The sequence below is a fragment of the Gossypium hirsutum genome, chromosome D07, assembly GCF_007990345.1.
Source record: "Gossypium hirsutum isolate 1008001.06 chromosome D07, Gossypium_hirsutum_v2.1, whole genome shotgun sequence".
In the NCBI taxonomy this organism is placed as follows: Eukaryota; Viridiplantae; Streptophyta; class Magnoliopsida; order Malvales; family Malvaceae; genus Gossypium; species Gossypium hirsutum.
The window spans coordinates 1410176-1437789 of record NC_053443.1 but is presented as its reverse complement, the minus strand read 5'-3'; the positions used below and the strand labels follow the sequence as shown (position 1 = coordinate 1437789).

The following is a 27614-nucleotide window of genomic DNA, read 5'->3' as shown; positions in this document are numbered from 1 at the left end:
GACGTCATTAATTTCGGTCCCAATCTTTTCAAAGTATAGGTTGCCAGCAGCTTTTGCCGAATGATTCAGATTTAATAGCAATGATTTGCTTACAGTTTCAATAAGTAAAATAAAATTAAAGTGATGTTTCTAGGCATAATTTGTCAGAATATTCTCTTTCTATAGGATGGTATTCTTCTTCTAATAATCCATAAGGACATAAATATTTCATTTAATCTTTTTCCAAATTTAAAAAACTATAATTTGAGTCAAATTAATATAAAGTTCAGTAAAATTAAAGTACATTCAAAAAAAAAATCTATGAGTAACGTCAACTCTTTTAAAAAAAAAATTAAATGTTATTTATCGGACAATTGATTAGATTGATAGAGGTTTTGCCTCCCTTATTTTATTAAGGGCTAGCATCTAATGAACGGTTACAAGACTCAAAAGAGAGGTATCAATATAGGGCATGTAATAAAATGTGCGAGGGTTCAAACCACCAACTTGAAGCATATAAGACCATTTACCTATAATCAAGACACCATTACTTAGCCCAAGTGATACCATGGTTATAGGTAAGTGGTCTATATATCATAGGTTAGTGGTTTGAGTTCCCTCGCTCTAAGGTAACTTCATAATTATTCCTATGTACAATACTAGAATCTCTCTTGAGTTTTGTAGGTCCACCAATCAAGACACCCTCGACTCTGTGAACTAAGCCCATCGGGTAGCCGCTCAAGGCATGTTGGCTCTCGACAAAGTATGAGAGACAAAAGCCTCTACCAAAGGATAGTACCTGACATTGTTGGGGATTCAGTCAACTGTCCAACGAATAACACTTTAAAAACTTCTCTTGAATGAGTCAACCCCCTTCAAGAGAACCTGAATATGGTGAGATCTAAACTCAAAATAAAATTAAGGATCTACTAGGATGAGTGATGAAATTAGTTCCAACGATATTGAAAACCGTGGTTGTTGTAAGATTAAGTATTGTAGTGGGAATATTAATGTCAAGGATGAGATAAATATTTGGATTTAAATACAACAATAGAGATAAAATGAATTCTAGTAAAAATACAATATGGCCAATTTTTTTACATGATAAAACTTATAATTTATTTGAAAAATTAACCCATGATTAAAAATTATGAAAATATTGACATAGTATGTAATAAACTTATTTAAAAAAATTATTTAATTATTAGTAATTTTCTTTTTTTTGGTCACAGAAGGCTAACGATGACAAATTTTAAAATTGGCATAATAGCAACTTTAACCCTCACCATTTATACATTGTGTCAATTCAGTATTGATTCTAAAAAATATAATATTCAACATTTACACTTTGTGTAATTTGGTCTTTTTTGCAGTTTTACTCTTCTTTGTAACTCTTTCCCTTAAAAAGCTAAAAAAAACGAATTTATCAACTAAATTTGATTGAAAATATACAAGAAATAGAAACACCAAAAAATCTAAGATAATAATTTTCATTTTTTTCTCATTCTTTTAAAATTAACCTTCGATGTCATAAAGAAAAGTAAAATTGCAAAAATAAAATAAAATTACACAATGTGTAAATGTTGAAGTTTAAATTTTTTTTAGAATCAATACTAAATTGACATGTTTATAAATGTTGAGGGTTAAACTTGTTATTATGCCAATTCTAAAAGCTACTACCTTATCCCGGTGATGAAAAATGACAAAATTGAATAGTTGGGTGGCCATTTTGTAATTTTCCTTAGTTGGGTGATAAAAAAGAAATTTACTAGCAGTTGAGTGACCATTTTGTAACTTTTCATAGTTGGTGATAAAAAAAATACTAATAGTTGGGTGATCACTAGTGCAATTTACCATTTTTATAATTTTAATAATTTTTTTGCAACTTTAATTTATCATAAATTTTGAAATTTTGAGTTATATATATATTATTTAGAATTAAGATCAAATTGAAACAATATGTAAACGATTAAGGTTAATTTTTTAGAATTATGACCAATTTGACATAATATGTAAATGTTGAAGGTTAAATTTATTATTATATGAACTTAAAAAATAATACATTATCTTTCCTTTATTCATTTAACAGGGTGACGAAATCATAACATTTCATAATTTGGTGATAAAAATAAAAACTTTCACATAATTGAATGATTGACTTCGAAAATTGGCCTTTATTTACACTATTATATCAATAATTTATGAAAAAGAATTGAATACGTTACTATCTTTTTAGTTATCCTCGCCATTTTTAAGGAAAATTTTACCATTAGGTAAAAAGTTCCCATTGCCCTCTCTAATATTCTCTTGAAGCATACAAATATAATGATTAAAATCAAGAAAAAGCATACTTGGAAACCTCGAAATAATTTTTGGATCTAATCTAACACTAATAAAATCCATAAAATTATCAAATTTTTTTTGTCTAATTGGACAGTTTTTACCACATTCGCTTTGCTTGATACGAAAGAAAGAAAAATGTTACTTAATTGGCCCTTGTAAATCACATCCGAACTTACATGGAGATCTTTTAACAAGATAATCAGGGATGAAACTAGGAAATTGAATTATAAAATTCAGAGATGAATAATAAATTTTCGAAGGTCAAATTGTAAATTTATCGTTACTTTAACTTGTAACTTTTTAAATTTTAAATAGGTTACAAAATAATTTTACCATTTTTGGGGCTAAAACCATTGCTTGGCCTCATTAACTATGCCCATATATACTCTAATCACAAAAAATACACACGTTAAAACTCCTCCATGACTCGATAGACAACATCTTATTCCTAAACACGTGGATTATAAGGGACCAAAAAAAATCAATATACAAGTGATGACAAGAATTTAATATTAAACGACCCAAAATAAAATTTTAAATTTTTGAGATTGCTAAATATAATTACTTTTGTTCTTAAAGATCAAAAGTTAAATAATGCACTCTTGGCTAAGCCCCTTACCTTTACTCTTACTTTCGCAAGACACTTTAAACCCTAAATCTTTTTGACCAATTTAATAATTTTAGCACTGTCAAATCAATTGGCCCTAAATCGCTAATTGTTGGGATAATTAAAGCTGTCCCATTCAACAAAAGGCAAAGAAAGGACCCACCTATGTAAAGAAAATGCAATCCACCATAACTTCAGATAGGTGACAATACATTCGGATGGTGGGACTTTTTTTTTTTGGTTAAATCATATTTTAGGTTTAAACTTAATAAATTTTTTTATATTGGTGTTTAATTTTTTTTATCTAAGTTAGGTCTTGAAATTGATAATTGTTCCCACATTAGGGCTTAAATATTTTTTTTGTCTGAGTTAGGTCATGAAGTTGGCAAATGTTCTCATATTAGAACTTGAAATTTATTTTGTCTAAGTTAATCCTTAAAAACCCCCAAAGTTCCGCTCCAATATAAGAACAATTGTCGAGTTCAGAGCTTAACTTGGATAAAAAAAAGTTTAGGCCTCAATGTGGGAAAAGTTACCAAATTCAAGTCTCGATATTGGAACAATTGTTAAGTTCATAACTTAACTTGAACGAGAAAAAAGTTCAGACCTAATATAAAAAAAATTACCAAATTGAAGCTCCAAATAATGATCTAACCCATTTTTTTTAATGATTGAACTGCCAAATCAATGATGAAATTTACTGATTATCAATTTTCAATTCAACTATTACATTGTTGGTTGAATTGTTGTAAAATAAAATCATTAAAAAATCATTAAAAATTAATAAACACAAATAATAGAAACATAAATCAAGTTGTTTGAACCCAATCGAACTAGCTGGTCTGACTAGTTGAACTTGGAACCAATCGAGTACTAGTTCGAAGAAAAGTATTAAACCGGTTAAACTGAATTTTTAATATTTTAATGATTTTTTAATTATTATTAATGAAACTGATCAAATCGAGAAACCAGTGGTTTGGCTAATTCAACCACCGATTCAATTTCGAAAGCCTTGATGTAAATATAATTTTATAAAGGCTATCATATTATTTGATACCTGAATTTGACATTTTTTTTAATATGATACTTGTATTACTTTTTGATCAAACATGATACCCATATTTAAGAAAATTTATACAATTTAGTATCCAAAGGTAACAATGTTTACCTTTTAGAGTTTAATTCAAGTTTTAGGGTTGATTTAATGAAAGTTAATTGTTAGCATTATTAAGTTTGAATTCTCAATTGTAACAGAATAAATAATGTTATTGTAAATTTATTTAATTTTGTATTTAATTTGTTAAATAAAAATGTTTGTGATTTTATCTTACTTTTAAGATTGGTTTGATTTTGATTTTAATTTTAATTTTAAGATTTAATGAAAGTCAATTATTAATACTATTAATTAATTACAAATTTTCATTATTTCAACCCAAAAAAAACTTAAATTAATTAACACCATTAACTCAAATATCAATCAATTGCCAAATACATTGCTATATTAAACCAAAAAACAACATAAGCACTAAATTAAAAAATGTCAAACTCAGATAATAAATGATATAATAAGCTTTTATCAAAAATTATAACAAAATTAATTATTTAAACTAATTTAAATCTAATTCAATCGATTTTTTGTCAGTTCAACCATTTTCCAATTTTATGATATTAGTTGTTTTATGATATTAGTTGAATTGATTAGTACACCAATATTCAGTTCAACTAATTCTATTGGTAGATTCGATTCTGACCATGATTTTTTTCAATAATTATATCTAAAATATTATATAAATTTTAACTCATTCATAACTTTGTACTTTATAAATATTTCAGAAATGATTTTAAATTAATAAATATTCAAAATAGTCGAGTTTATCAGTCATACAAATTAGTCAAAGTTAAAATCTGGAGAAAAACAAGAGAAAACATTATATACATATTCTAATTGAAGGGGGGAGGGGTCATCATCTCTATCATGTCCTATTATGCTACCAGCACAATTTCACCTTGAGAACCTGCAAAATCCAAATGAAAAGATGCAAAATTCATAAGAATGGAAGCATAATGCCTAAAAAGAAACAAAAGTATGAGCTGAAAGTGCTGAATCCGAGTATGTGTTCATCATGAAGTTTATTTGACCTTCAAATGTGAGTGTTGAGTACAAGAATGTGTTCAACAAGAACTTTATTAGATCTGTAAATTGGGGTAAAAATATCATGAAAGCCTTTGTATTTTGAGTTTAAGTTTATTTTGTCTTCTCTATTAAAAAATTGGGAAATTAATCCTTGCAAGTTAAATTAAAGAGCAAACAAATTTTTCTGTTAAAAATTTTATTCCTTTCTATTGTTAAAAAGTGGTCTTTGTACATCTGCATAAGGTACATGTAGCACGTTATGTATAACTGTCTAATTATTCTGTCAGCCACGCTAATTTTTAACAGTAAAAATCAATGAAAATTTTAACAAGGATAAGTTTACTATTTGATCTAACGGACAAGAACTAATTTACCTTCTTCTTTTTTTTTGAATAAAAAGGGCTCTCCATGGTACTTTTACCATTAATTGGATGAATTGAGTTGGTTTTGGATCAAGCAAATATAAATTATTTTAACTGTTTTGGTCATTTTGGTTTTGGACACTTACAGATAATTTTGGGTTCAACACAGTCAGTTTAATGCTCGAGTTTTTGGGGTGGTATCATTTCGGGTTTAGGTCAGTTTCAAGTTCAGGTTGGGAGGATTCAAGTTAGTGACAATTTATGATCAAATTGGGTTGAATCGAGCTCAGGTTTCACTTGGTTCCAGTCAAAATTGATAGGTCTACACTTATTTTTTCTAGTACATTTTCTATGAATCCTAAGGGTGTTTGAAGAGTGATATCCTCATATGTATATGTCCATATATGGATCATGCATGGTATCAAACACGAGAACTTGAAAAAAAATGAAGAGTCGCAGAAACATTACATGTTTCAAAAATCTCTTTGGCCAACTGTAGTAGTGAATCTGCATCTTCAGCCATTTTCGAGACTCGTTCTGCCTCTTTAACTGCTTCAGCTGCAACAAATGACTTATTTTCTGCTTCAGCAATAAGATAGGCAGCAGTCATTGAAGCTTCTTCAACTGCATCGCAAGTTTTATGACCAGGATTTTGCGACTGCTTAAGCTTCGTGCCTTTTTGTTTTGGGCTTGCCGTCTTCATCCCGAATGTCTCATCTTTTCGTATCTTGTACCGATTTTGCACCTGCATTATTACAAAGATAAAGCAAAACAAATTCCATATATAGGGTTTAAGCTAACAAAACAAACTGTGAACACAATTTTATTCTCAGAAAAATATATATCTTATCGGTATTTACACAACTTAGATATGTTTCTTCTTGATTCAAAGAATGCCTACAATGATTGGATTAACTTTTGACTAAAGTTGCTTTTACTCATTGTAAAGAAAATACCTAATTATGGTTTTAGCCCCTTTACTATGCTAAACTTTGGGATTTAGTCATTATACCTTAATTTAGCATAATTTGGTTCCTATACTTTTATAATGTTATTAGTAGGTTCAAATTGATAACATTTTTTAACTGCTACTACTAAAGTGATGATATGGATTTTTTTTAACTACTATTCGGGCACACAGTTAAGGTCATGTGAAAATCCAGTCAGCCAGATTCAACCGATAATAAATTTACATGTCTTCCTCAAATTTCTACATAGTAGAGGGAATAAAACCATAATCGGACCTAATGTTTCCTTTTCTAAGCACAAGTATTGTCAATCTTATTTTAGTTCAACTTCCATGACCAATGATTCTGAAGTTCCTTGAAGTGGGGAAAAATTTTGAACAATAAGCATACCATAAGTGTTATAGACATCCCTAAGTTCCTTTATGTTGATCCCGAGAATGATATGTCAAATACAGGGTTAGGAGTGATTGGATCATCTAAATGACTGGGTTAATTCTAAAACATAAAAGTTTGCTGTTATAAGGCAACAAAGAGATTCAAGGAAAGCTCTAAGCGGTTCTACTCGATTGAATGAATCTATCAGAAGCAGTTCTACTAATAAAAATCACATTGACAGAGAATAAGTACATTTATGTGTTTAGAAAAAAGTTATATCAGAAATTCAAGTCTAGTTGTATTTTCCTTCATTCCAATGAATAAAAAAAAACATATTAAAGGTCATTCAGCCTCTTGCCCAGAACTGATATCAATAGATTACTTTTGATCTTAATATAGAAGTGCCATGACCATGGAACACCAAAGAAACCCAAAGTCAGCTCCACAATATGTGACCCTTTAAGTAGGAATAATACTAGTAAATGGCAATTGATAAAAAGAAGGATAAAACCATTTATGATTTACCTTTTCTAGTTTTTCTATAGCAACCAGCCTTTTCAACCTTGAACATAACTGCTTCTTAAAACTTTGAGGTACCTCTTGCCTTTGCTGCGTAATTTATTAAGGAAATATCATACTCATGAGATACTAGAAATTGTCAAGCATAAGTGACTTTGAATACCATGTCTAAGTTTTCAAGGTTAACATGAATTTGGTATTATATTAAGGAAATAACGTACTCACGATTTTGATAATGTAAGCTCATAACTAATGATAAACTAGGCTATGATGTTGAGATAGATGGACATAAAAATCATATAGCATTAGCAACTTTGAATAGCACATCTAAGCATTCAAAGTTAACCATCGATTATATTTCCATGCGTCTTAATCAGAATTTATATGAGGCAAGGAGCTTAATGGAGGTTGTAGTTAGCCAGAGAAAATTCTGAGTTCAGTCATTGATCACACACAACTTTAAACCAATAACGAGATGTATAGTTTCTCAAGTTCAGTCTTATCATCAATAACAAGATGTATGGTTCATTCAAAATTAAGTTCAACCACGATGATGATTAGAAACAATATCTAGAAACTGATCTGGACATATACAAAATGTAGAAGCACAAATCAAGTCTTCCCTTTTCACATATATACTTTTGGCATGAATGAAATAAGAAAAAATGGTTCTTTTCCTAATCAAACAGCTACCATTCAACATGTAAAATAAATAAATATTCATGAAATGGTAAGGCACATTACACTCCCAAAGAGAGAACGCAAGTTTGAAACTTGGAGATGACATTGTTAAGAGGGGCAGCCACGAACCCCAAACATGGACTGTAAAACGGACATGAAGGATACAAAAAAAAAAAATAAATGGTGACAAAAAAGAAAATTAAACCCTACCTCAATGTAGCCGACAATCGCTCTGTTATCTGATCCGTTTGGCTCTTTCAACGCTGATATGGCTTCAATAATCATTTCATTGTACCGGCTACACTCATGTAATTATGTCAAACATCACAGTACAACAAAACGCTCATCACAAAGAGAGCAACAGAGCACTAAACCATCAAAACATCTTTAAAATAAACAGCTGGCTAGACCCCTTTATGTTGTATTAGACGAAAAAGAAACCTTTTCTTCTTGATAAATTAAACTAAATGAGTTCTATTCCAAGAAATTCACTGCCACAATCAAGAAAAACCCTCAAATTAACTCTCATTTCTTAGTTGTGCTAAACCCTATGCATCAATTAACCATAAAGCATTGTGATTTGTTCCCAAATATTGTGAACATTATTACTTTTTCAGTTTAAAAATTCTAGTCCAATCGTTGCCGCAATTAGTATCATTTCTCAATTGCTTACTGAATTCATAATGATTTATTGCATGAGTATATTGATTACAAATTTTATCGAAAAATAATAACACTATCACTAAATAGACTGAGATTTTTAACTCGAAATTAACTTTTCTAAGTGCAGAGATTAAATCTAAAACTTCATTCAAGTACAGAACTGTCAACATATTAGAACAAATTGACCAAATAGATTCATTTTAGGGGTTTTAAAAAAAAAAGAGAAAAGTTACATACTTTGGAGCAAAGCTTTTCGAAGAATCATCAACAAGTGGTTTAGGCAATGCAGTTTGCTTAACAACAACAGCGCCCTGCGAACCGTCGGAGCTCGGCTTGGGCTTCGACGCCCTTGATTTTTCCCGTGAACCATGGCCGCCGGGACCACCACTCAAGTTCCGCCACTTGTCCTATTTTTTTCAGAATCGACGAAAAATAAATAAAAATTAAAAAAATAAATAAAAATACTAGAGAGGGAAAAGGAACCTTGAGATCAATGTTGGAGCGAGCAAAGAGGAAAGGGCTTAACTCAGGGTCTCTTTGAATTAATTTCCAATTCCCTTTGCCGTATTTGGCCACTCCCGCCCTTAATGCTTCTTCTTCCTCCGCCGTCCACTTCTGCTTTGGATTCCCCATCTCACAATCACATACGACGATGAGCTACACGATTTTTTTGCTTCCGGCAGCCGCCGCTACTGCCGCCAGTGAGCGCCACTCGGCAGCAAAGGTTTTTTTTAATTATTATTTTTGTTATTGGTTTTTCTTTTCTTTTCTATAACGACGGTGACGTTTCAGCTTTTGAAATAATTTGAATGCTCTCGGGTCACGTGGCGGTTTACAAAAGACAAAAATTTGCCTCTCTTTTCTTGTTACTTATACGGCACCGTTTTGTTTTTGTGGCTTCTGAGTGGACTTTTGCCTTTTTTGCTGACTGGATTATGTTGAGTTGGTTAATTTTTTGTTTTAATTTTTTAGATTTATTTTGATAAAATGAGCATTATTTTATAATTTTTTTAATATTGTCTGACAAATTTTTATGAATTTTTTCATTAATATTTTTTAAAAATAATAATTTTCAATAACTTCTAAATTGTTTTCACTATTTTAAATATAAAATGTTTATTTTCATATCATAAAATATAAAATTAATAATATATTAAATAAAAATATAATTTAGTTTGGTTTCAATTAATCGTGACTTTTGAACTTGCATTTTATAAATCGTTCAAATACCTTGATTCAGGTCAATTATTGATTTTTCGGTTTTTCTTACTCATCCCTACCTGTCCTTGGAGCTACTTGTCCAAACCCAAAAGTTAGCTTGAAATTTGAGACAGTTTGGACAAAAATATTAAGCTTAAAAAATAATATGAACATAGAGATGGCACGTTTAAAATATGAGTTAGGCTCAAGCCGAGTCTGACTAATTATCTAAGTATGTAATATCCATACTATAAATAAAACATTTGACTAAGTTGGTGTCATCCAACAACCAAGTCCAGACTTGGTTGTGAAATTATCAAGAGTCCATTCCCTTTACAAATGAACAAATATTAAGTTGAGGGTATTAATATATTTTTACATTTTGATAAATCTAGAAAATACATACTTATAACGAGAATCATGATATTTGAATCCAAATCATTATAATTTTCACTATCACAAATTTACTATTTCAACTAATCCCATTTTGGTTTATATATATATATATATTAATTTGTTACATTATTTTTTACCCACATTGCGAGTGCATCATAATCTAATATCATATTAGGTTATTATATATATAATGTAATTTATAACACATAAAAAGTAAATCAATAATACTATATAATACTATAATATAAATATTAAAAAAAACCCTAAAAATTAATATTGGTGAGCCTAAAATAGACTTGAGTTGATCATTTACAAATATGAGTGGGCAGGGGCAAAATTTGGGCAAGTTAAATTAGATCTGGCTCATGAAACCACTAATTTTAGAACGTTTTATAAAACTCTTGGACCCCCGAATTTGGAGTATCCTACTTTCACACAATTCACATGGTTCAACTAACAATTGATATTTCACAATCAAGGGTGTAGTGCTATTTGTACTAGCGGTTCTTATATATCGTATTAACAATCGAAATATGGTTGAAAGAAATTTTTTTTTTGACAAGGCTTCTTCCTATACGTAGAAATTTTATTGGACCTAAAAATGATACGTTAGAAGAATCTTTTGAGTTTTTCAATATCAATAGGTTGGTTGTTCGCTCTTATATATTCCAAAAGAAAAAAAAGATCTCTGAGAATTGTTTCATAAATCCGAAAGAGAGTAATTGAGTTATTGATAGGTTTAGTTCCTTGTTTCTAATATTGTTTGGATAAGTTTTTCGCTAAACTACAAAGTCAATCACTTAATTTTTAAAGTTGGAAGACCAATCTAAAACGTGGGGACTTATAGTTGAATTAACCCCAAAGCTTCATGCGACTTTTCTAGATAAAATATCTATTTTGATGAAGGTAATTTTGATGTTATCCACATGCTGGCAAGGATTTGAGATTAATATTTAATACGGCTGCGTTTTGCGCTTTCTTTTTTGCAAAGGTTGTCCAATTGAATAAGTGATGACAGCTAAACATTTGAGCAAAATTCAAACACAAACAAAAATACATAAAAAAAAATAAAGAAAGGTGATTACACCATTTTAATCATTCTCAACTTTAATATCAACCAAATTGGTCCTTCCAAAAAAATTAGAGTAATTTAATCGTTATTAGTTTTGAAAGTAAGCAACTAAGGATAATTAATTACGAAGTTAATATTGTCCACGAATTGTACATAGATTTTATCGATATAATAAATTTAACTTTTAATTTTTACACATTATATCAAATTAGTCCAAATTTAACTCGCGAGATTTGCATATTCTGTCAATTTAGTATTTATCTAATAAGTGTAACTTGTAATATTTATACATTCTATTAAATAAATCTGATTATGAGTTGGGTCGAGCTGGTGAAAAATTTTAGGCTTAGGCTCAACCTGACCTAAAAAATTGCCTAAAATTTTGCTCAAGCCCAACCCAGATTAAAAATGCTAAACTTGAGTCTGACCCAGCTCGTTCATATTAATTTTTTTAGATTATTTTTATATAAAAATATTTTTTAAGAATATAATACATCAAATACACTAAAACATTCAAATAAACATTTCTCAACAAATTGAAGATACATTAAAAGTAAATAATATTAAGATAGTTGCAACTTAGCAAATATTTACTACTAAAATAGTAGCAAAATTAACAATAAAACAAGAGTTATACAATATCCAAACAATAATAACAAAATAGTAGAAATATAATAGTGAAATGACAATAAAACAATACCAAAACTGCAACAACACATCAGAGAAACAAACCAAGTTGGGTTGGGCCCGGGCATAAAATCCTACACGAGTCCCAACTCGTTTAGAAAACGAACAATATTTTTTTGTCCAAGCTCATTTTTTAAGCTTATATTTTTGCCCAAACCCTCCTATTTTGCGGGCGAGCCTTCGGGCCTAGCAGGTGGCCCAACCTATGATCAGGTCTACTAGTAAGTCAGGACCAAATTGACATAAAGTGTAAATTTTGAAGTCTAAATATGTTATTATACCAATCAAAATTGTATACAATTGACAAAAAGGCTAATTTTGCGATTTTCCTTACTTTTTGAATTTGACAAGAATTAATTGATTCATTTAGAGGGACAAATTTGTTTAATACTGAAATTGAGAGGGATCGGAAATGTCTTTTAACCAAAAAGAAACAAAACAAAAATTCTTCCGTTTATACAAGAAGAATCATTTCCTTTTGTTCTCAATATCTGCACTTCGTTTCGTTCAAGGAAAACAACAACGGCGACGTGAAGAAGAGAGACAGTTTTTCTTTTAATTATTTTTATTTGTCAATTTCAGTGGTGATGATGATAGCGACGTCTGTCGGAGCTCGGAAATTCTCGGCCGTGGCCGTTTCTAAGTCCGCCACTTGGAGGTCTCGGAGGAGAAAAGATCCGGTGAGTACGAAAATGGCGGTTTCGAATAATCAACGGTTGATTTCATTGGAGGTGAGTGGTAGCGGAGCGGCGAGGGAGAGTTACGTGGCGGTTAATGAAGATTTCGCCGATGAAGAAGATTACGTAAAAGCCGGCGGATCTCAACTTCTCTTCGTTCAAATGCAACAGCATAAGGAAATGGATGAGCAATCGAAGTTAGCGGACAAGGTTTTCATTTCTCTTTCCCTACTCATTTTATTTGTACTTTTTAAAAAAAGTTTTTTTGGTTACCGTTAATTAATTTCATAACAATGCCGATGAAGATGAATTTAAGTTACGAACTCAATTCAATCAAATCGCTCACTTTTGGAGGTCAGACTATTTTTGGTGTATAAAGTAGTGTTTTATTCGCCATTAAATTTAGTCAGTCGTAAGTAAAATAGTTATTATCATCTTATTATAAACGAATCTATCGATTTTTAGTGTTAACTATTTAACCGAATCCATATAACAAATTAATTGACTTACATTTATTTAAAATTAATATTAATATTAAGTAACACTTTGGTTCAAATAGAAAAATTGAGTAAATATTATAAAAAAAAGATTAAAAAATACTCTGAAATTAATATTAATTGTTTTGTTAAAATAAGACCTAATGATATATATTAAAAGCATAATAATTAATATAAATATTTATTATATATTAAAAATAATTAAAAATAATATATAAGTCAATTAAATTAATTGGTTATAAATTCTAATAATTGATAAAATAATCCTAATCAAGACTTTAGTTGATTTAATAAAAAGTCGAATTAACCGAAATAGACTTACGCGAATGAAACAACTTGAAATTTGCGGCACTCTTTTGGGACATTAAGGTCATGAAATAAGAATGGAAATTAGTTATAAAATTTATCACATTGAAAATATTAAATTATAGTGGACAGATATTTTTTAATCTAAACGTAAAAAAGATAAATTATCAAAATATTTTTATTTGTACTAATTATTTAAAATATATTTTAAAATTTTTAAAAAATATTTTATGGTTATTATATTAAATTCCTCAAATATTATTTATTATTTTATTTAAAATTTTAAAATATGTCATGTATCAAAATATTTAAAATGATATTTTATGTATAACTACATTAAATTATTTTTAAAATTTTTAACATTATGTTTAAAATGGAATTGTAATTTTTCATTGCAATTTTTAATAGTAATGTCGAACACTTGAAATGAACAACCCATACTTTACAAGAACATTTTTTCCAACCCGAATTTTTCAAAAGCATTTCAAAATTAAAATAGCAACCTTGAGTAAATTTTTTGAGTTCATGTTTTACTATTACTTAAAGGATAAGCCTGTGATCCGACTTGACACATCAAATTATGATATATAATATAATTATATTACATATATTTATTTTATTATGGAAATAATTAAATAAATTAAATTGGTTTTAACCAACTTATTCTCTATCCTAGAATTTAGGGATCTTTTTTTTATTATAACTAAGGGGGAATTAAGGTCATGAAATAGGAATGAAAATTAGTTATGAGAATTATGACACGTTACTCCTAGCTTTCTTTTTGCCTTTGCGGGAATTTGCCTAAGTTTTAGTTTCATGTCTAACTATTACGGGCTAGAAATGAATGATTATTTTTTGTTGTTTGTTTTTATTTTGATATTTAATCTTTAAATTTTAATTAAATTATTTTTTTGAAAATATTTTTTTGATGGAACTGTTAAATTTTTAGTGGTTGTGATGTGGTACCTTATATGACAATTAATATATTTTGGACATAAATGATAATTTAGTCTTCAATAGTTATAAATTTTTAAAATTTAGCTTTTATTATTATTTTAACTAAATTTGACCATTAACATTTCAAAAAGAGTCAAATACCCTTTTTTAATAAAAATGTTAACTAAAATATTAATTTTTTAACGATATTGGCGTAACAATCCACGTATATGGGGCACCATTTATCTTATATATCACGTCAATAAATAATTTATAATTTATAATAATATTCAAAGTTCAAAAAATATATAAAAAGTTCATAAAAATTTTTAGAAAATTAGTATGAAGTACACGTAGGTTTCCATACATGCTACTATGTTAAAAATTTTAACGTTTTAGTAAGCATTCCTGTTAAAAAAATAATAATTCGACCCTTTTTGAAAGGTTGATGGTCAAATTCGATTTTTTTAAAAAGCTTGATGGTTAAATTTAGTTTAAAAAAATAAGGGCCAAATTGATAAAAAAAATATAAACATTGAGAGCTAAATTTATTATTATTCCTTATTTTTATTTGAAAATTTAATTTTTTTTTGAAAATTTAATTTTTTTATTTTTGTGAAGTATATATAGACTACCATGCCATATAGATTATAATATCACTACCATTAAAATTTTAACATTTCAATAAAATTTTCTACCTCAAAAAAATCAAATTAACTATAATTTAAAGTTTACAAGACGAGGTGATAAAAAAAATCAAAGAGATAAAATAAATAAATATCAAGATTAAATTTATCATTATATATATTTTTATCTTTTCAAAGTAATATATAAATCTTATATTATTCCACAGTTACCACCAATATCAATCGGAGATAATATACTAGACCTAGTGGTTATCGGCAGTGGACCAGCTGGTCTTGCCCTTGCTGCAGAGTCAGCTAAGTTGGGTTTAAATGTTGGACTAATAAGCCCTGACCTTCCTTTCACCAATAATTATGGATTGTGGGAGGATGAGATTAAAGGTATTACATCTTGTTCTTTTCATAAATTTATAATCTTTCTACATTTGTTGATTCATGGTAAAAGTGCTGTTGGCTCCCGTATTAAGAGTCGAATTGTATTTTGTCCTTTCTATTTTAAAAAAAAATTAATTCTTATACATTAGTTCAAAGAACAAATTAGTTCTTTTGTTAAAAATTTCATAAATTTTTACTACTAAACACAAATTCTTGTAACTCAACATGAGGTACATATGGTATGCCACATGTTGTTATCTAGTTATTTCATCAGTAATGTCGATTTTTAAAAGTGCAAATGGATGAATTTTTTAACAAATAGGATCAATTTACTTTTTGATCTAACGTGTAAAAGCAAAATGTAATTTGAATGCTAATACAACGATCTTTATGATACTTTTAACTTTGTTCTATCACAATCTTATTAACTTGTAAGTTTATCTAATGTCTTGTACAGATCTTGGACTCGAAAAGTGTATGGAGCATGTTTGGCCGAATACAATAGTATACCTCGATGATGATAAGCCCATCACCATTGGTCGTGCTTATGGACGTGTCGATCGACGTTTGCTCCATGACGAGTTGTTGAAGAGGTTGTCATATAGGTCCTTTTCCAATAATGTTTTTACATCAACATTTAATTTGATTTGAATTTCAATAGGTGTGTCGAATCAGGCGTAATGTATCTTAACTCAAAGGTTGAATCAATTGTCGAAGCTACCGATGGTCATAATCTCGTAGCCTGCGAATACGAGCATGTTGTTCCTTGCAGGTAGGATGATTTCTTTTCCCCCTACTGCCATCGGTGTATAAGTATTTTAACACCATAGCTCCTTTCAAGCTCCTAATATGTTATTATAGGCTTGTTGTTGTTGCTTCAGGAGCAGCTTCTGGTAAATTATTGCAATATGAGGTGGGAGGTCCAAGGGTCGCCATGCAATCCGCGTACGGAATCGAGGTTAAGGTTCAAATACATGAAATGCCAAAGTGCTACTTCCAAGTTTTTATGCTCCAAAAAAGTTGCCCCTTTATGAGGAACATGTTTGACAGGTGGAGAACAATCCTTATGATCCTAGCATGATGGTATTCATGGATTATAGAGACTATGCTAAAGAACAAGTTCCATGTTTAGGAGATCAGTATCCTTCATTCCTTTATGGCATGCCCATGTCATCAACAAGAGTTTTCTTTGAGGTTTAAGCCATGCCAATCTACATCTTGTATATGTCATGATCACATGTAAAATGATTCCATAAACTTGCCTTGCAGGAAACTTGTTTGGCTTTAAAAGAGGTCATGCCTATGGATTTCTTGAAGAAGAAGCTAATGTCAAGGTTACTGGCCATGGGAATCCGGATTGTAAAAGTTTACGAAGAGGTAATTTTCATAACCAAATTGTCCCTAAATATGTTTGATTATGCCAAATTATGTTACGAAGTTACCAAAACCAGTTATCTCATCCAGGAGTGGTCTTATGTTCCGCTCGGCGGTTCCTTGCCGAACATGAAACAGAAGAACCTTGCATTCGGTGCTGCCGCAAGCATGGTGCATCCTGCTACTGGTTATTCAATTGCCAGATCATTATCTGAGGCTCCGAGATACGCTTCCGTGATCGCGAAAATCCTAAAGAGAGATTATTCGAAAGGCTTTCTTACTTTTGAAAGAAATAATTGGAATATGTCAATTGAAGGTATGCAAGCAAAAGTTGGTACTCATGCATGCAAGGTATGCATGCATTATTTCTGGTTGTATGATGTGTTCTATATCTCTTACTCGGCTCGTAACTTTCATATAGAAAATATCAAACATACTCATGTCGAATACATAACGTATCCCAACACTTAACTTCGGTTTTAATTTCATTCAGCTTGGAATACTCTTTGGCCACAAGAAAGGAAACGGCAAAGGTCATTCTTTCTCTTTGGGTTAGCACTCCTATTGCAGCTGGATACCGAAGGCAGCCGAACATTCTTCCGCATATTCTTCCGTTTGCCAAGTTGGTAAGAGTTAAACTTGATATTTGCCATTTGTTACTGTGTTTACCAATGGCATTCAACAAGTTTGAAGTTGTGAGTTTTCTTCTTTATACTTTCGTGATATCATGCTGCAGGATGTGGCAAGGGTTTCTCGGTTCGACTCTTTCTTCGATCGATCTCGTCGTATTTGCCTTTTCTATGTTCGTTATAGCACCAATGGATATGAAAATGTTGCTTATTAGGCACTTGCTCAAGGATCCAACTGCAACAACTATGATAAGTACATATCTCACATTTTAGATGGTATCTTTTTATTTTGTTTTTTTTTATTGCTAGGCATTTGTATATTCAAATATTTGCTAATATATCTTCTTTCGAAAATAAATGCTTCATTTAATATTTTCTTCAATTTAATATGGTTGATTCCAATCGGTTGAATTGAAAAAAAAAGAATGAAATTGATAAAAACTCGAAACAAATTAAATTAAATCACCATATGTATTATGTTAATCTAAAAAAAATTGATAATATGATTACTAATAAAAACAACAAGAAAAACACATCATATGCAAATTTATCATTTGTTCGTCCCGAAAATGGATATGCATCATTGAAATGATCAAGATCTCCTTTTTCCATATACTTTACGAAGTATGAATCATTTCAACTCCACCCATAATTGAAGTTATGAAACCAACCTTTTTTTTATGCTATACTAAGGTGATGTTAATATGAAAAATATTTTTTTAGAACAACAAATGTCTTTTGAAACCACATTTTAAAGCCTTGAATATCCCAAAATAAAGAGTTTGTGAGCTATCTATGGTGCTTGTGTTAGACACAATTTTCTCTAATGGTATCATACTCTACGATATATTGTAAGAAAACCTTTGTTAGTTGCATAATTAGCATCAACCTGGGTTCACAGTCAAATAGTTTGTAAATTTAATTATAACATCTTATATAAACTTAATTGGGAAAATGACTTATGCTAGGTTATATCCCTTCTTATAATACATAAATTAAGTAAAAATAATAATATATAATTTTCATAAAAAAAATTATAAATTGTCCAGAACTTTTATAACACTTTTTATAAATAATATAATTTTTTGTCATAATTTAAAAAAAATTATTTTTTACAAATAAGTTATGATAAAAAACTATAACATTCTTTTATAAACATTATATTATTTTATAATATATAACATGGATACATAAATAAGTTATGTCCATACTTTTTGACCATATCTTTTTATAAATAAATATATTATAACACTAATATGTAAATTATTTAAGTCATAGTTTTATAAAATACATAAATTATTTTATAATATATTTTTTTATAATTTATGATATAATAAAATTTTGACCATAATCATCCCAAACAATTTGTTCATGTTTATAATATACATTTATAACTTGTATAAAAATAGTTTTTTTTTTAAATTTTGATTTGAGTGGAATTACTTCAATTTTCACCCTCCCCTAAGAATTGGAAAGTAAAGTGTAATTTAGTGTTCCAATTACATTTAATGCAACGGGATCCATCAATTACAATGGTTACCTAATTAAACATGTCACTCTTATGTAATTACAAACAATTACATCCAAATTCAATTACTAGGTGACTTTCCAAACATTACTTTAAGGTTTGTTTTGACATCGGAGAGTAATTGGATGAAAATATAATTACTAAGGTAGTAAATACAAGCTCTTGTAATTACGAGGAATTATAATTCTCTAGACACGTTTAGATGATAGAATGTAATTACATTGTAATTTCCTATGTCATATTTGTTTGTTTAACTTGTAATTACTCTAATCGATTTTCAATTCAATTGGTCTGACCAACCGGTCCAATGATATGTCATAATTTGACATGTCAAATTATGCTCTCTCAAGTACTTAATGAGCTTGTTCTTAAGTAGTTTACAAGTCTTTTTAATGTTTTTTTTTTATCAATTTCTAGATTTTAGTTTTAATGTTAGCTTTTCTTATATTTTACCACTTTTGAGACTCAACTTGACAAAACTATGTCATTGGGAGCCCAATGATTGATTTGAGCTTGTGCAAGGAGATGATTAAGGCCAAACATCAACAAGGACTTCAATTACTATTATAGAGGTCGTAACATAGGTACTTGTGTGTTGTGAAACTGACCTCTTATCGCCTCGAGAAAATGAACTTCACCAAAACTCAACTTGGAAGTAACCTATTGTGGAAGTCGCAACACTAAGTTTCAAAGTTGCAATTCAAAGCCCTTAAGGTTGTGACTCTAAGCCCAACAACTGAAGTTATTAAAACCAATGGTCTATTATCCTGGTCACGACACTAGCAAAGGTGTGCCACGACATTAAGAGCCTTCCATGACCCCTTCGTGCCAACTACCATAGGTGTCGCGACATTGAAGTCTGAAGATTGAAAAAACTGTAAGGGTAATTTTGTGTCCAAGCAAGCTTAAGTCATCACATTTTTAAAAGGCATTTTTGTCAATATTAAGGTTAGAAAATCAAAGTATTTAAAGCCTTTTTATGACACAAAAATTCGGACATCCATTATCTATCATCGTTCTTTTATTCCTTTAATCATTTTAGATTCCTAGGTTTTTTTTCTTTTCTAGCTCAGTCTTTAATTTGCTGCACTTTTCTCTTTTAGTTCAAAAAGATACAAGGACCTATTATGTAATTTTGAGTTTTTCTTCCAAGTATTAAATAGATTTAAATGTTTTAGTCACCAAAAGTTGCAAAGTATTAACTTGTTCTGTAGTTTTGTGGAATATTCTTGCTTGTTATCATTTCCAGCAAGGATCTCTTCAAGATTTACCAAGCATTTCTTAACCCTTAACTATTTTGTGATTATTTGATGATTCATTTTAGCATGAAATTGGTTGGGATTTGTTTTTTGATGATAGGTAAGAGCTAAACTTCATAGTGGTTGGATTGCTTGAAATGTTGCATGATTAATTTTAGGGTTAGAGGCTAAATCGTAAAAGTTAAATTAAATCGAATAAACTTCAAAACCTAGAATTGACAAATTTAGGGGACATTTAGATAGGTGAGATCAAGAGGAGATCCTACTGTAAACAAATTCGATTTTCTCAATTTAGTCTAGTGAGGTCGAGGGATAAATTGGACTAAATTGTTTAATTGTGTAAAATGGTGATCAAGAGGTAAAATTGGACCAATTAGGAGTTTAAACAATTTAGATATCTAGTTCAGGAGTTAATTAGCAACATGAATATCAATCAACCACTTTATTTCATCAGATTAATACTTTTTGTAATTTTTGTTTTTATGCAATTTAGTTATCTTAAGTATAATTTAACACAATCAACTTCATTTTATGGATTGTCGTAATATACCACTGAGCCATTAGCTAGCTAGACTTCCTAAATGCATGCTTAATTGTTGAACATTTACCTAATCGCCCGATCTCTCTTGGATTTGATCCTTGAAAAACTTCATGTTCCGTTGTAACACATAAATATTACAATTGACCTATCACACTTGTGGTAAAAGTCATTTTTCATTTCTATATCTTGTGCTAATTCTCTACTCAGTGTACAAACACCGATTTAATTTCACCCTCCAAAATCAAGTGCTTTTGACAAGATAGAATGACTTATTTCACCCTCCAATTTTACAAAAAATAATCATTTTAGCTCTCCATTTAATTTTTCGTCTCTTTCAACATTTAAATTTGTGTTGTTTGTCAAATCACCCAAAATTGGATGGAAAAGTTAACACTTGTTAACTTTGTTGACATGACATATACATAAATATCACGTCAGTAATTAATTATTTTTTTAATTTTAAAAATTTAAAAAAAATATAAAAATTTTATTTTTAAAAATTAAAAAGTATAAAAATATATCTTTTAATATTTTCAATTTTAAAAAATAATGAATTATTAATGGGCATATACGTGCCAAGTGGATGTCACCTCTCTAAAGTTAAGAGACTTAAATAATGTAAGTTTAAAATTAAAAAAATTAAATAAACAACTAAAATAATTTTTTATAAAATTTAAGGATGAAATAAACAATTATGCCATTTGAGGACCACAGACATGGCCATGACAGTACAGTTGTTAAGTTGTGAATAGTAGATGATAGAAGAAGATCCTTTTGTTATAGTATACTTTTTTCAATATTCATCCAAGTAGGCCACCAACGCAACCTCCTCTCTGCTTTTGTTTCCAGTCTGGCGGAGGCGCAAAAACCTCTGCTCTTCAAAACCATTAAAATCAAAATCCCAATTTGCATCACATTTCATCCAAATCTGAAATGCCCAAATCAAATTCATCCAATTCCTCCTCAGGTATCTTTCTCTTGTTCCTTTTCTTCAATCCCTTATTGTAAGTTCTTTTTTTTTTTAAGAAATCCCAGTATAGATATGGAGATATTATCTTGAATTCGTAATATTAATTGTTTTTCTGTAATTTATGATGGGGTTCTTTAGTTTTATCTCCTGTCTATTGCTTTTGTTTTGCATGTTCTTTCATCTTTCAATGCTGAATGTATGAAATTAGGTTAGTGATTCTTTTGAGTGATCGTTAAATGTATTTTCAATTTGAATTGGGTATGAGAATCCATCCTAAGAACCGGAAATTATATATTAGATTCGTAATAGTTTTTTTGTGGTTAAATTCTGATTTTAGTCCATGTACATTAATAAAGTTGTGGATTTAATTCTTGTATTTTGATTTGGTCTTTTTTAGTCCCTATGCTTTTCAATTTTTAAAGTTTTAGTCTACCAAAGATAATTGTTAAATTCATTAACTCATGTTATTTTGAAAATCTGATCCGTCAAACATGTTATTATTGTTAAATTCATTAACAACTATTAAAATTTCAAAATTAGATATTCTAAGTCAATATATTTTTCGTATATTTTTTGAAGAATACGGATCAAATCTACTACTGCACACATAACAGAGGAACTAATAGCAGAATTTAATCTTTTGGATGTAATTTTTTACTTTGTTCATTCTGCAATTTATGGGTTAATCTTTGTTAGGTTTAGTTATGGTTTTAGTCTTTCTACTATAATCTTAAGATTTGAGACTTAATCTATATACTTTAATTTGGCTTAATTTAATCACTTTACTTTAATAATAGTGTTAGTAGTTCCGAATTGATAACACTGTTAATCATTTTCGTACCCAGTCGCATAGTTAAGGGCACGTGAAAATCTAGCCAACCATGTTCAACCAGTAATGAATTTATGTCTGTTGAATGCTTAAAGCTGTTTTAAGAAAGAAAGAAAAAAGTCACACTTCTAACAGCATTATCAATTTGGACTTGCTAGTAGAGGGACAAAATTATGCCAAACTAGAAGGATTAAATTCTAAATTTCAGCATAGTAAAGAAATTAAGTCTTTCAATGGTTGAACCTGTCAGAGATTAGATTAGTGGTTCTTTGAACGATCAAATAAATGTTCTTTTGGTGCTAATGCTATGTAATGCTAGCAGATGAGGATGTAAAAGCACCTAATATGTTTGAAAGAGCAAAGGAAGAGATAGAAGCTGTGATTCATGTTGGGAAAATACATCCTTTTGGTAAGGAAACTCATGGGAAGCGAGATGATATTAATGAAAACACCCCATTGGATGATGTGAAAGCACCCAATGTGTTTGAAAGAGTAAAGGAGGAGTTTGAGGCCCTTGTTGAAACAGTCCATCATAAAAAAGAGTCTCAAACTCATGTTGATGAAAGGTTGGGATCCAATTTTTATCATTGGAAATTGAATATGAGAATCTATTAATGCCTTAGGGCTAGCTTACTATTGAAGTTGAAAATTACTTTTGAAAAGTGCTATGAAAAAAAGCTTTTGAAAAGTTTGATAGTTTTTATCATTATTGTCAAAAAGTGCTTTTGAGAAGATAAAATGTTAATTTTAATATGATGTTGTAAAGTGAAAGATTTAATGGGGGATAAAAAGGTAACTTCATCGAAAGACTTTTTCGAAAGTGTTAGAGTTCTAGTTTAAAATCAGTATTTGGTTTGAAAAGTTGATTATTTACCAATTTTTTTGTTTAAAATCAAGGTGTGGGTTAAACAGTATTTTTCAACTTCAATAGTAAACAAAGTCTTGGAGCGGACTTTTATTTTTTCTATATGTTTAATTTCACTTCACACTGAATTTTCAGGGACCATTCTGACAAGGAACAAGCAAAACATGACAAACCAGGTTCTTTTGCTAATTTCCTGGCTCATACTTATATCTTAATAGTCAAAATATGCCATCAAGACCTCAGTATTTTCCGTTGAAATTTTCTCACTATCGAATATGCATTTTGAGTTTATAATGAATTGCTTCTGGAAGTTAATATCATTGCATAGGTGCATTGATGGTAAATTTTGACTCTAAAGTTAGTATGATAGCATAGCTGTATTGATGGCAAATTTTGACAGAAAATACTAACTATGTCAATTATTGAACTTGAGTTTTTAAGTTAAAAAAAGTAAAAAGGATTCAACTTTTAACCTTTTAAGCACAGGAACTAAAAGAAGTAAAAAAAAAAAAAGAAGGAAAGTGAGACCCTTTTCCGTGTTTAGATAAGTATTTTATTTAAGCAAGAGAAAGCAAAGGTGCTTTCCCTTGAAACACTTTACCTCAATTTTGGAAAATAAAAATTTGAAATACCATTTTTATCTTGTCTATTTTTTACATAATTAGAAAATAAAAAATATGAAATCCCATTTTTATCTTGTCTATTTTTTACATAATTAGAAAATATCATTGTAATCAATCATTTCCTTTTCTTTCCCCTTTTTAACCAAAGTTTGTGAGAGTTCATTTACTTTCCTTTCCCTTACTCAGTTTATCCATCCTAACAAAATAAATATATATATCATTTTTTTCCTTTATAATCGATCAAACTTCATTCAAGCACAGATTGATGACATATTTTGACCTTTCTTATATACATTTTTGTAGTTTAAAGTGTCATGAACTTATGATGATGAACATTGTGTTGTGCTTACTTTGTGTTACATGTTACTAGAAAATGGTGTCAAGGCCCCTAATTTGATTGAAAGAGCTAAGGAAGAGATAGGGGCCATCTTGCACCATGACAAATCATCAAACCATCACCACAAAGAAACTCATGGGAAGAGTAATGATATAGATGAAACCACCCCACTAAATGAAGTTAAAGCACCTAATGTGTTTGAAAGGGCTAAAGAAGAAATCGAAGCTATTGTCGGAACAATCCATCCGAAGATAGGATCAAATGATTCTGGTTCCGAATTGAAGGAAGGAGGGTTCAGACATTGCCTTGGAATGGGATTGGAAAAAGTATGCCATCCCTGGGGCAGCAAGAGAGATTAATGGCAAGCTTTTGTATGGTTTGGATTCTTACCTATTTGTTTACTGAAAAAATCCCATGAAAACATTAAGATATCGTTGTACCCTTTGTCGATGTTTGCTTCGAGATTTTGGTGAATCCAATGTCTTCTCCATTCCTTTTCCCGATTTGATTCGACGCAGAGGTGCTCGTGTCTTTGGAAGTTGCTTATGTTAGACTTTGCTGGTTGTCTGTTTTTTTAATCACAATTTATCCCATTCATTGATCACATATGCTGGTATTTCTTTAACCATAGATGTTTTCACAATTCTGTATCATATCCATGATTTCCTTATGGTTGATATTTATTGTTGAATGCTCAAAATTTAATGAAAATATTAAGTAAAATTGTACTTTACCCCCTCCCAAAAAATTATTATGCATTGCTCCTTTCCTAAAGTAATTTTTTGGTTTCACCACTACTTCCTCAAAAGAGTTTGAGGCGTTTTTACTATATAATGCTAAGGCGTGCAAGCACAGGCACGGGCACGCCTTAGCACACGCCTTGATAACACTGATTTATGTTCCCTAACAAAATATGGTCCTGGCCTGTTTTGAAACTTATCTTGCATTTTTGCAGTTGTAGTGGCGAACTTTATATGCCCCATGGAAGCAAATGAAGGATATGGAACATCTTTGACTGCACATAAGCCAGCATAAAATCTAGCAATTTCAAATGGTGAGCAAAGAAATTTATTTGTTTTTTTTTTATACAATGTCTAGAACTACCCATAATCTCTTTCTAACCAGAATTTCATTGGCTTTGAAAGTACTTCATAGAACATATAGTTACGAGCGAACAAAAGTTGATTTAAATTGAGTTAACAGTTAACCAATAACTAAACTTTCATTCAAATCAAGTCGATTATGATTGGTTATGATGATTAATTTAGTTTTGTAGTGATTAAAAATAGGTTAAACCGGTTAATTATTAGTTATAATATTTTATAACCGAACTAATTCATTTAACTGACTCTTAATATACATTATTTCAAATATTTTAAATATTTATGATATATAATGTATAAATTTTTGAACAAGACCTAGTAGTTCTCTCCATTTTTTTTCATATTTGAGAGAGAACAAAAGGAAAATTTGACTCACTCAACTAAACCGATCAATGTTAAATTTATTTAATTATATAAATTAAAACCTAAATTGATCCGTTAATCAAATAAAGTATGTATTTAACCAGTCAAATCAATTTTTTTTAATCAAATCAGTTGATGGCTCCGGTGGAAGCTTTATTCATTAATCAAGATTCATTATTTTATTAAGAGTAAAGATCATGACACATTTTCAACATAGCTTATAAAGCTCGGGTTACTATAATGTAAACTCTAAAAGCTCAACAATGTGACATATGACTGATGGGATATACACGAGTGCACCCATCAGCAAAATCACATGACTCCTCTCATAAACATCAAAATGGAATTACCTGTCCAGATATATGCTTGCAACGAAATTCTCAACACTCTTTCTATCTCTACACCTTATTTTTCTTCTTTCGTCTTTATCTTTTTCCTCCAACCAACAGGACAAAGTTAAAAGATTGTTTTAAAATGGTGAAGAATGAATTATAAATCTAATTTTATCATAAAAAATTAAAATGAAAAATCTACCAGACCGAAGTCCTTCACAGCTAAGTTACCTCAATGTTACCACTATTTAAACAACTTCATTTTCTAGCCTATTCTAAAAATAAAAAAATGATTAGATTGCCAACTAATATTTAAAATATTGCTTTAGGTATAGTTCAAACTAATAAAAGATGCTTTTTCTTTGAAGTTGGTGTTGCTATGATGGTGGTGATGAGTGATGACAATTCTTATCTTCTCACCCAAACCCAAACCTAAACAATCCACCTCTCTGGAATCATTTATGCTAAATGTCTTTAATCTTGCCACGTGTTAAACAAAGGCATATTTTGTGGAATTTTAACTATTTTGGGTAAGCTTTGAAGATGGATAGAGTGGGGTGTACATTAAAATATATATATATATACAAATTAATTTTTTCATATAAATGGACTAGAATTAAATGATGAGTAAGATTAGATAAAAGTACCATAGAAATAGTAGAATCAAGTTGCATTTTATTATCTTTACTAAAAAATGGGCATATTAGTCATTATATGTCGAACCAAATAACAAATCGGTTCTTATGTTAAAAATTATATTCATTTCTACTGTTAAATGACGATGTGGCTGACAAATGAACTAAACACTAACATGTGATGTGCTACGTATACCTATACAAATAGTTATCCTAATTTGTTTCATCCTATGCTTTTCAAAAAAAAATTATTAAAAATTATGAGATAACAATTAAAATTTTTAAAAATTATAAAAATGATATAAATACGCTTGTAACATGTTTAAAAAATTTAAATATATTCATATATAAAGATTTTCATGGGTCGAGATAGGTCAAGTTAAGATTCAATTTCAAAAAAAATATCAAATTCAAACCCATTTTCGATCCGACCCTTACAAAAAAGCCTTTTTTACTAAATAAACTTAATCAACCAACTAACTTAATTGATTTAACCCAATATTTATTATTGAGTTTCAAAACTACAAAATTAGCCTCTCTTTTTTAACTAAAAGCAATAATAAACCTGTAGCTTTTTAAACTGGTTTTTCAATCCAACCCAAAAACCTAAAAGCTCTAGCTTTTGACTTTTCAAAGGCCAATTTCGGTGCAAATTATAATATTGCCCTTCATTTATATTAACTGTAAAAGATTATATAATTAAAATTTACAAATAATTTTTATTAATTCTAGAAAGATATTTAAAATTTATATTTCACAATATTAACAATAAGTTGCAATAAATTATTTTATTTTATTTTAATTG

The 27614-nt window shown here is 29.5% G+C and overlaps 3 protein-coding genes across 3 annotated transcripts; 2 read left to right on the top strand and 1 right to left on the bottom strand.

The window, feature by feature from the left end:
- Window positions 1-4754: 4754 nt before the first annotated feature.
- On the bottom strand, window positions 4755-9471 carry LOC121219220 (telomere repeat-binding factor 4). The gene is made up of 6 exons (XM_041096981.1): window positions 9115-9471; window positions 8869-9038; window positions 8179-8266; window positions 7294-7377; window positions 5894-6170; window positions 4755-4944 (listed from the first exon to the last, which is right to left on the bottom strand). The coding sequence occupies exons 1-6, from the start codon at window positions 9262-9264 to the stop codon at window positions 4913-4915; spliced, it is 801 nt and encodes a 266-aa protein (XP_040952915.1). The 5' UTR covers window positions 9265-9471; the 3' UTR covers window positions 4755-4912.
- A 2962-nt stretch (window positions 9472-12433) lies between these two features.
- LOC107932206 (lycopene epsilon cyclase, chloroplastic) lies at window positions 12434-17789 on the top strand. Its single transcript, XM_016864158.2, has 10 exons — window positions 12434-12873; window positions 15256-15427; window positions 15879-16014; window positions 16083-16193; window positions 16283-16385; window positions 16472-16615; window positions 16691-16798; window positions 16886-17111; window positions 17289-17421; window positions 17532-17789. The coding sequence occupies exons 1-10, from the start codon at window positions 12574-12576 to the stop codon at window positions 17695-17697; spliced, it is 1599 nt and encodes a 532-aa protein (XP_016719647.1). The 5' UTR covers window positions 12434-12573; the 3' UTR covers window positions 17698-17789.
- Window positions 17790-21465: 3676 nt separating this feature from the next.
- On the top strand, window positions 21466-25001 carry LOC107932185 (uncharacterized). Its single transcript, XM_016864138.2, has 4 exons — window positions 21466-21719; window positions 22874-23117; window positions 23552-23592; window positions 24410-25001. The coding sequence occupies exons 1-4, from the start codon at window positions 21686-21688 to the stop codon at window positions 24733-24735; spliced, it is 645 nt and encodes a 214-aa protein (XP_016719627.1). The 5' UTR covers window positions 21466-21685; the 3' UTR covers window positions 24736-25001.
- Window positions 25002-27614: the final 2613 nt, after the last annotated feature.

Bases quoted from the DNA above. Each gene is read 5' to 3' on its own strand.
- LOC121219220 (XM_041096981.1), bottom strand. From the start codon at position 9,264: ATGGGGAATCCAAAGCAGAAGTGGACGGCGGAGGAAGAAGAAGCATTA. The intron at 8,267-8,868 runs GTATGTAACTTT...ACATGAGTGTAG, and splicing joins TCGAAAAGCTTTGCTCCAAA to CCGGTACAATGAAATGATTA. The intron at 4,945-5,893 runs GTAATGTTTCTG...TGGATTTTGCAG, and splicing joins CAAAGAGATTTTTGAAACAT to GTTCTCAAGGTGAAATTGTG.
- LOC107932206 (XM_016864158.2), top strand. From the start codon at position 12,574: ATGATGATAGCGACGTCTGTCGGAGCTCGGAAATTCTCGGCCGTGGCC. The intron at 15,428-15,878 runs GTATTACATCTT...TGTCTTGTACAG, and splicing joins GTGGGAGGATGAGATTAAAG to ATCTTGGACTCGAAAAGTGT. The intron at 16,799-16,885 runs GTAATTTTCATA...TATCTCATCCAG, and splicing joins TTGTAAAAGTTTACGAAGAG to GAGTGGTCTTATGTTCCGCT.
- LOC107932185 (XM_016864138.2), top strand. From the start codon at position 21,686: ATGCCCAAATCAAATTCATCCAATTCCTCCTCAG. The intron at 21,720-22,873 runs GTATCTTTCTCT...TAATGCTAGCAG, and splicing joins TTCATCCAATTCCTCCTCAG to ATGAGGATGTAAAAGCACCT. The intron at 23,118-23,551 runs GTTGGGATCCAA...CTGAATTTTCAG, and splicing joins CAAACTCATGTTGATGAAAG to GGACCATTCTGACAAGGAAC.